Genomic DNA, 9,967 nt, shown 5'->3' on the forward strand with positions numbered 1-9,967 from the left:
TATATATTTTATGGGAGATGTAGGACACCTACATAATTAATCTACCCATGTAGGGCTGAAATTGTCGTATTGTTTTTGAATTTGAGATAGTAGAGATATTTATTGGAGATAACAGATAGTAACTGCTCTTCTATACGATATAGGAATATAGTAATATTCCTATAGTAGTAGTAGTAGTAGTATACTACTATTCCTATATTCAAGGTAATTCCTAGATTCAAGGTAATTCGTGCTATGTACGATATGCTCATATCTCATACGCTTTCTCATATGCTTTCACAGAACAATGCTTTGCAGTCAGTTGACTGGACTAAGTTGAAAAAACTTGACTAACCATTTAAATCACTCTTCTGGATTATAAACGTAAAAAGTTCTGTAAAGTTCTGTTCAGAGAGCAGAGCTTCAACAAAATGATATAGAGTTTGATCTTTATTTTTAATATAGTTAGTCTGAATTACTAGTGCCTTTCCATAGAAACAAAATTTATTCAAAAAGTGCATATTTATTTAACTCAACGTTCTCTGTTAGATAAAGCTTAAATGTCAATATATGGTATGTGTACATGAGGAAATAAGTTCTCTGTGCTCAATTTCATATACATTTTTGAACTTCAGGAATGATTCATTATTAAAAATTGAACTTGTGAAATGAAATTGTGTTATTGAACAGATAAACAATATAATTCCCATATAATTTACCGGCAATCAAAAGCTTATGAAATTTGTTTAGTTTAGTTAATTTTTATCATTAGAAGATGTCAGTTCATTAGAATTTATTTATAACGAGTCAAAATTATTTAGTTTATAGTTTATTTACAGTTCATATTTATAATATTAGAAAAATGCCTAATATTTTTAAAGCAGAAAAAGAAATATTTAAATATTTAAACAATTCTTTAATGAAAAGAGCCTTAGAAAATTCATTAAAAACTGCAGTTGAAGTGAAAGAGTTTTCATTTGAAAAAGCAACCAAGGATGGAGAAAATTATTGTAGTGATATATATCGAATATATGTGAAATATATTAAAGAGAATGATATTTCAAAGAAATTGCATGAGAAGAGTTTTATTATAAAAGATGTTGGGGAAATTGAACAACCAGATACTAGTGAAATGTTTATGTACGAGAAAGTGCTACCAAAGTTAGAAGAAATCCTCGAGTCGACTGGGGAGAATGTCAAACTTAAGCCAAGGTAGGTAAATTTCACATTAGATTCTCATTAGAATCATTGTATGAAATTATACATATTTTTGAAAGTAATATAAATTTAAATAAAACAATTAATTAACAAAAATAAGAAATTATTCACAAAAAATTTTTAAATTCTTCTAATATGTGTTTATTTTAATTATTTAATTTTATTTTAGTTGCTATTTAACTATATCTGATAAAATAGAACTTTATGTGCTAGAAGATTTAGTCGCCTCGGGTTATCATATAGCAGATCGCTGGGTTGGATTGAATGACGTGCAGGCTAAAGTAATATTACAGAAGGTAGCCAAATTTCATGCAGCTTCAATGATATATGTTGAAAGGGTAAGAATTGAGTCTAACAAGATTTAGATTTTTCGGGAATACCTATTTAATAATGGATTATATTAAAGTAATTTATTTTAATCAACTTTTTCAATCTCGGTCTATATTTATATAGACCTACTTCGCGAGGTCGTAAGGTTTAAAATAATAAACAGTTACATTGATTACACTTACAAGAAATACACATACTAGGCCAAAGAGTGTATGCTAGATAGCGCGATATATTAAAAATCCAGTACATATATTGTCAAATGGACGTACCACATTCATTGGAATTGTGCACTTACTTTTATTTACACTAAATAATGCACATATTTTTTTAATTACTTAGTGTATTTTTTCCATTTATAATTTTTTTTTAACTTCAATAGTTTCCAGAAGAAATTGCTAAGCTTGAACCAGCAGGTTTTTCAAGTGACAACTTTGGTGAAGTGGCGCGAGTTCTCTATATAGACAGTGTTGAATATGTTGCTCATATGATACAGAATGATTGGAACGGCTACGAAGAAATCGCACGGAAAATGTTGAAAAATAAAGAAAAATTTCACGAAAAAGTGAAAAAATTAGTTAATCCAAAAAACAGCAAATTAAATGTAATAAATCATGCGGACTTGTGGTTAAATAACTTTCTCTATAATTACTCAGACGAAAATTTCAAAGAACCTCAAGATGCAGTACTTGTAAGTATAATTGCTTTTGATTTAAAATTTTTTGTTAAGTACTAGGTATCCCTATTATGGATTCTCAGTATCGGGAATTTGGTGTTTGGTGAAATTTTACATATATGAATATTTAGTTCCCGAAGCATTATAATATTATAATATCAATAATATAGCAAATATAAAATTTCCTCATATTTGAAAAATAATAATAATATACCTATTATCTTCATAAAACAAAAAGTTATTGATTTGAAATTTGATCTACAACTTTATGAAGAAAGAGTCGAAAAAGTTTTAAATATTTGATAGTTAAAACGTAAAATGAGTAATCTGAATTTCCCTGCTATTTTATCATTATAAATAACTTACAGAACCTGTATTAGAAATGGAACTTGTAATATAAGTAATAGAGAAAATGTGAAATATGGTATAAACTATTATAAACTTAATGTTTTGTTTTCTCATTTACAGATAGACTTCCAGAACTGCTATTTAGGTAGCTTAGGTTTGGATATAAATTTTCTGATTTACACAAGTTTCGACCTTAATACAATAAAGAGTGATCAGCATAAACTTTTGCGTTGTTACTATGATGAATTAGAGAGAACTTTAAAACTATGTGGAGCTACAATAATACCAACGTGGGAGTCGGTAATAGATGAAATAAATGCAACTCTGTTTGTGGCTTACTATGCAGTTGTTTGTGAAATGCCTATGTGTTGTATGAGTTTGGAAGCCTCTGAAGGTTTTCAAAATGAGACTTATACAAATAAAGAAGTAATGGCTGAAAAACGAAAACTAATATATAGTAATAAGAGAGTTTTAGATACACTAAGGTATATGTTAGATTATTTAAATAAAATGGGTATACTTGATTAGCCAACGAATGATCAAAGGTTTATTAATAAAACGTGACTGTTAAAAAAAATTGTTAAAATTAAATTGTTTAGTTATTTTTATATATATGTTTAGTAAAATTTATATATACATATATATATATATATATATATATATATATACTTTGACTTTGAACATATGTTAAGTGTTTGCATGTGGACTAAGTTTTTAAGTTTGCACGTGAGGTATAATTTAGTCAAGATAAGGTTTAGTCAAATCCTTGGATACTGTATTATCAAGTGTTTCTGGTACAATACTCTTTTGGCCGCAGTACCGGTTGTTGTGCGATTTAACGACAATATCACAATATTTTTAATAATAAATAATAATCAAGTGTATTTGTATACTAGACTCAATAATTTTTTATGATATTTTTTACTATGTATATATTTTTTCAAAATGATTGAAAAACATATATAATAATTATATATGTATAAAATGTATGTCGCATTTCGTTGCTATTAAAAAAATGTAGCGCACTGGCAGTTCTATTTCGTTGACACTTTACGGTTCACTTTGTTATAAAATCTAATATGCGTTTTTGAATGAGCTTTTAATAGTGTGAAGGGCTTTCGCATTTCACCATATTTGAAATAGTTGAGTAAAAATAATGCGTTACTCTATAAAGCAGTTGGAATAAAGTTTTCAAAAGTACCGGATGACTTGTTCAGAAAGGCGGACGATATATTACTGAGAGTAATTTGCTAAGTGTGAAAAAACGAATATGTGTGAACTTGTTGATATAGAAAAAGTAAAGGCCGACTATCTTGAACAAAATGTTAAAGAAGCTTTAGAAAACGCTCATAAAGTCTCTATAAATGTTATAGAATGTAAAATAAAGCTTGCAACTGTAAACGGTGAAAACTTTTGCAGTGACATCTATCGAGTAAATGTTAAATATGCAATACTGATGGAAACAGCCGCTGGGGGGAAAGAAATACATACACAATCATTAATGATAAAAGATATGATACCGGAAGTGGCTGAAATTGGTTCCAGTGAACTGCTTATGTATGATACAGTTCTACCTTTAATGGAAGAAATATTGGAAGCAAGTGGTGATAAGGTAAAACTGAGACCAAAGTAAGTTAAAAATCACACAGAAACTTTATTACACTATAGTTCTATTTTTATACTAACTACACTAATATGTATATTATTTATTTACAATGTCATATCGATTCATTAATGTCATATCTATATAGAAATCCATTAAATATAATTATAAAATATATATAAAGAATTTATGTTATATTTACATATGTCAGTAATTAATATATATTCAATATAGACAATCTTACAATCTTTCACATTTGATATAAAATATATAACGAACTACTATTCAAAATATTTAGTTGCTTACTAAGTAAGCGGGATAGTAAAGAAATCTATATTCTGGAAGATATGAATGCATTGGATTATTATGTTGCTGACCGATGGTTGGGCTTAGATGAGCAACATGCAATGTGTTTGATGGGTAAAATTGCGAAATATCATGCAGCTTCAATGGTGTTAATACAAAAAGTAAGTATAAATTTATAATATATTATTTTGAACTCATTACTTTAAAAGATTTAAGTATAAAAATTAACTATTTAATACCACATGATTTTAGTCACAGGCTTTGTTAGACTGTTCTTGCTGGCCGTAAGTCACGCATCGACCTATTTCTCTTACTAGATTGATACCGGATGGAATAAAACCTTTATTTAGATTTGTATTCTGTATTCTGTAGCATGTTAACTGTAGGAAACTTCACCCCTGAGACATACTTAAATTTTCTAAATTGTTTGAATTTTGAGTTTTAAGTATACTCGTGAGATCGCAGCATATGAACATGAGAGATATTTTAAAGTTTTATTTTTTGACTTACTGCTTAAGAACACATATTGTATGATTCTTTTCATTTTATTTACTCCACTACAAATATTTTGCAAATATCTTAACACGCCATTTATTTAAAGCGGTTTCAAAGGTGTAAAACTAAGTTTCTTAAATATAATTGATCATTACATATTGGATTAAAATGAATAAGACCGGAGATTGAATGGATTATAATTTGAATCAAAAAAAAATATGTTTTAGTCAAGACTTGAGTCCGATAAGACCAACTCCTATAGATTTAGATATCTCCACAATATTTTATTAATATTTTACCTAAATTTTACTTGTTAAGTCTGAAACCTGATCTATTGATCTATTGCTTCCAATTAATTATAAACTTTTTAAACTATTCTTTAGGTGGGCTACTGTACTGAACGTTCACAGCTAATTTACTGAGATTATTTTTTACTCTTTTTTTTGTTCAATTAACGATTTTTTTTTTTACAAAATGTGTGTTAATATTCTGATTAATGCGATACTTTGAGATATATTACGTAGTCTTGTTAATGCTTTTAAGGCTACTAAATAGATTAATATCTTTGTAGTATTTGTATGTTGGAGCTTCTTGTGTATAGTTATCGGTTTTAGCCTGACATTGTGTAACAGATATAAAGAATATAAATTTAGTTGAGTATTCTTAGCGCTTATGTTATGGTATTTCCGTAGTACATGTTATATCAAATAGAGCAGTTTTTTTTTCAACTTCAAACGTAATGGGGACTAGAAATATGTTCAACGTGTTTTAATCCGTACCAATATATAATATTTAGAAAAACTGATATGGATAAGGTCAATTACAATTACAGTATTTTATGGACTGGAGCAGCTAATGATGTAGTTGGTTAAGAAACTCTGATACAGAGAATCAGGTCGACCACATGTCTTTGTTGCAATCTGCTGCCACACCTAAAAGCAACGATTATAAAGCTAATATTCTAAGATCTTGTACATTTAAAAATAATGTATTGGAAATAGTTCTTTATTAATGTATTTAATTTATATATACATAATCTTCTTCTTTCAAAGCTTAAGCTATAATAAAAAAATGTAATCGAAGTTCAGTTCAATTTGTAATAATTAGTTACTGCTAATAGTGGAATATTGGTTTTTTAACAAATTTTTGTTTTTAATTATGACAGAAATATGTGCAGTGCATAAAGTGATAATTAATAAAATATCAAGCCATTTCATTTAAATGAGAGAGAGAGATAGTACAAAAATAAAGTTTCCATTATTCATCCACTAACATTGACTTATAGATGTCACCTAACCTATAGATGTCACTGCTATAAAATTTTTTTTATAATCAGTCATAGTATCTGGTATATATTGTTTGTTTACAATTTAGCACTTAACACTTAGTTTTTATTTTTTTAAAGATATACTAAATAATTTTGACATTTAATTAACATCTTCCAGTTCCCCACTGAGGTAAAAAAACTACCAGCTTCACACTTTGCTGCAGGAGCAGCAGATCAGATCGCCCATTCCATTGCAATTGGTGGTTTGGAGTATGTTGCAGATTTTCTCAAAACCTGGTCAGGTTTTGTAGAAATTTCGAGAAAAATTTTAGCAAATAAGACACAATTCAATGAAAAAATAAAATCAATTGTTAATCCGAAAAATAGCAAAGTTAATGTTATTATGCATGGCGATTTGTGGGTTAATAATTTTCTTTTCCGATATGATAATGACAAAAAGCCCAATGACGTTGTGTTGGTAAGTGCATATTATGAATAATATTATATCAAAAATGCATGAATTTTAAATTAGAACTAACTTAAAATATATTAGAGTTAACTTGGTGTTGTAGTATATAAGTAAGATCATTTTTTGTAACACTTTTAAGACTTCCATTTATAACATATATCTACATATACCTAATCCATCGTTGTTCACAGGTTGATTTTCAAAATTGTTATATCGGTAGCCTCGGTATCGATCTGAATTATTTTTTATATACGAGTCTACAATTGAATGTATTGAAAACCAAACATTTGGATTTATTAAAACACTATTATAGTGTTTTAGAAGACACATTGAGAATGTGTGAGTATCACGTAATACCGAGTTGGGAATCAGTTTTGGAAGAAATACGTAGCACAGCATTTATGGGGCTTTATGCTGCTGTTTGTGAGCTACCAATCTGTTGTATGGATAAAAAAACACCTGATGGATTTACAACAGCAACATTTAGTAATCCAGAGGAAATGGCTAAAAAACGAAAACTGATGTACAACAATGAAAGAGTAGTAGAGACATTAAAGTACACTTTACATTATTTCAACAATTCTGGTGTACTTGATTAGTAACTATAGTTAATTTTATTTACTATTATTAATAAATTATTTTTATGAACACTTAATTATGGTTTTATATTTCCTTCAATAAAATATATAGTAAAAAGACTAAAAATGGTGTTGTACTTACTTTACGCTTAATATCGGTGGAAATTCAATTTCCGTATCCTTTGGATCTCGCTTTCTAAATCGCGGAAATTTAAGCATATCCTTTTTGTAATGTGCATATTCGTTTTGCATTCTTTCATCGATATTTTGAAGTGGAATCAGTTCAATGAGAGTGTTACTTTTTGCTACGTGAAGATCAGTTAACTCCGGTAGTTCATCGTAGAACTCAAACCCTAGTAATTAATAGAAATTATATTTTAAATCAGATAAATTATGTTTAAGATTATTGCGTGAAAAAATTATTGTGAGAGAATCAGAGAGTATTGCTGTTTGCTTTTTAAAGATTAGATAACTCAGGTAGTTCATAAAATAACACAAACCCCTTGTATTTAATAAAATTTTTGTAAGAGTCTAATTAAGTATTAAGGAAATTATATTTTAAATCAAATAAACTATTTTAAAATTTAATAAGATAATAGTTGTAAGAGGATCAGGGAGTGTTGATCTTTGGTACATGCAGATCAGATCCGATAAATAGTAATTAAAAGATATTTAGTTTAAAATTAGATATACGACATATATTCAACTATTTTCTAATTAATGGACTCCATTATTAATGTAGTTATTGAAAAGATCTGCAAAATATATTCCCACGGATATAGATGTGAAAAGAGCTAGAAGTTAGAGTGAGTTAAATTTGGTAAATAGGCTGGTTGTCAGAATAAAATATAGATTAATCGCCTGATTTTGACTAATGAGCAGGTGTATTTTCTTAAAAGAATATAAATTTTTTCCTCTTCTGAACTGCAGCTACATACGGCTGTTTGTATTCAGTTGCCAAATTTTATGATTTTCTGTATTTAAAAATTTACTTAAATATATACTGTTGGAATTTGCAGAGAAGCATAGGAGATCGCAAAATGTTTCATTCTCTGACCAATAAGTGAAAGAAATACCGGAATGGGTATTAAATCATAAAGTATGAAGAAATAATACTCCATAAAAGAAGTTTAATACTATAATATATTGTAAATTAGCAACATTTTTATTGCTTTTTAAAATATATTAAAATATATACTTTTAAAAAAATATTTAATAACAATAAAATGTAAATAAAAGATTTTTCGTAGCAAATAAGTGCTGTTTTGTTTCGAAACATTAAAAATAGTGCTATAATGATGCATAATATTTATTGATAATAATAGAAAAATGTATATAAGGCATATAAATTCTTACCTCTTGGTTGAAGTCTGGGTTTTCCTTTCAGCGAAACACTTTCAATAAAAAATAATTCTTTTGATTTAGGTTTTTTATAATTTTTGAATTGATTCATTTTTTTTATAAACGAATAAAAAATCTTGTGCAAATCCCACTTGAAGTCCAATATGAAGTCAAAAGCATCACTGAAATGAAATACAATACATGTTTAAGCTTAACTATTTTGCACTTCATTTAAATAATGAAATATTTGAAGTTGTGCGTTATCGTCCTGTTACTTTGCAAGGATGCATATTAACGCTCTCAATGCATTCAAGAAGTTGCAATTTTCCACTTGATAAAACATTTTCATTTGCATAATAATGATACCAACTTCACATTCGCACTAATCATAAACGCAAATTATTATCATAACGAAACCAAGTGTAAGTTTATGCAAGGAATCATACAGCTGAATTGGCACTAATCCTTTGCTTTTGTGGTATCTGAGCTGTTGCACTTGTGTCGATTCATACGTCGGTAATGAGGTACTGTCAACTGAAAAATTGTGATGTTTCTATTCTATTGTGGCATTTCGTATACTAAGTATTGGGTGATACTATAAGCTATTTGGGCGTGAGAGGAATATTTACCATTTATTAATATTGAATGAGTATTGTTACTCATCACATTGTCTAGTAGAACTAAATAATTAAAAATAGATTTATGCTCTTCACTTATCAAAATATTAATTAATTATTATTACACTTTTGTTCTTAATTCAGTTATGCAGCAATAAGGGACCTAATATTTGGTACATAATTCAATAATGTTGACTGAGAACAAGTAGTATCAAAACAATTTATATTATACTTCTTAATGTCTATATTAATACCCACATTTCAACTTCTTCCAGATCATTATATCTTTCCAGATATGCAAGCATGTGACAATCATTTGGTGTTACTGCAACTCGAAATTTATTTTCGAAAGATACTTTCAGTACTGGTACAAATACAGGTGCCTCTTCATCCTCTAAAAATTTTTTTTCCTCTCCACTTTCCGTGCTTTTCGACTTAAAATCTTCATTGTCGTCATTTTCATCCTTTTCCTTATATATACTATCTAGAAATTTGCGATCAACAATGTCATGCGTTATATGTATGCCATCAATAGCAAAAACATCCAAGTGTATATTATAGATAGAATTGTTAACTATTTCAAAACGAACTGCAGCATAGTGCCTGTGTTGTATCAGTATATCATTGCAATTATAACCGACATATATATTTGGTTCTTCGAACTCTTCACCGATTCCTTCTTCATATAACATTCTATGCCCTATTTTATATCCCTTGCGCTTCCCTTTCCCCTTCTCACAGGG

The 9,967-nt window shown here is 28.2% G+C and overlaps 3 protein-coding genes across 3 annotated transcripts; 2 read left to right on the plus strand and 1 right to left on the minus strand.

The window, feature by feature from the left end:
- Window positions 1-898: 898 nt before the first annotated feature.
- Window positions 899-3,099, plus strand: LOC119682350. The gene is made up of 4 exons (XM_038095768.1): window positions 899-1,191; window positions 1,367-1,535; window positions 1,907-2,215; window positions 2,669-3,099. The coding sequence occupies exons 1-4, from the start codon at window positions 899-901 to the stop codon at window positions 3,074-3,076; spliced, it is 1,179 nt and encodes a 392-aa protein (XP_037951696.1). The 3' UTR covers window positions 3,077-3,099.
- Window positions 3,100-4,050: 951 nt separating this feature from the next.
- Window positions 4,051-7,312, plus strand: LOC119672746. The gene is made up of 4 exons (XM_038083903.1): window positions 4,051-4,177; window positions 4,450-4,618; window positions 6,398-6,697; window positions 6,880-7,312. The coding sequence occupies exons 1-4, from the start codon at window positions 4,062-4,064 to the stop codon at window positions 7,285-7,287; spliced, it is 993 nt and encodes a 330-aa protein (XP_037939831.1). The 5' UTR covers window positions 4,051-4,061; the 3' UTR covers window positions 7,288-7,312.
- Window positions 7,313-7,404: 92 nt separating this feature from the next.
- Window positions 7,405-9,955, minus strand: LOC119682360. Its single transcript, XM_038095779.1, has 3 exons — window positions 9,483-9,955; window positions 8,623-8,789; window positions 7,405-7,619 (listed from the first exon to the last, which is right to left on the minus strand). The coding sequence occupies exons 1-3, from the start codon at window positions 9,914-9,916 to the stop codon at window positions 7,405-7,407; spliced, it is 816 nt and encodes a 271-aa protein (XP_037951707.1). The 5' UTR covers window positions 9,917-9,955.
- Window positions 9,956-9,967: the final 12 nt, after the last annotated feature.

Source organism: Teleopsis dalmanni, chromosome 1, assembly GCF_002237135.1.
Source record: "Teleopsis dalmanni isolate 2A chromosome 1, ASM223713v2, whole genome shotgun sequence".
NCBI classification, from domain to species: domain Eukaryota; kingdom Metazoa; phylum Arthropoda; class Insecta; order Diptera; family Diopsidae; genus Teleopsis; species Teleopsis dalmanni.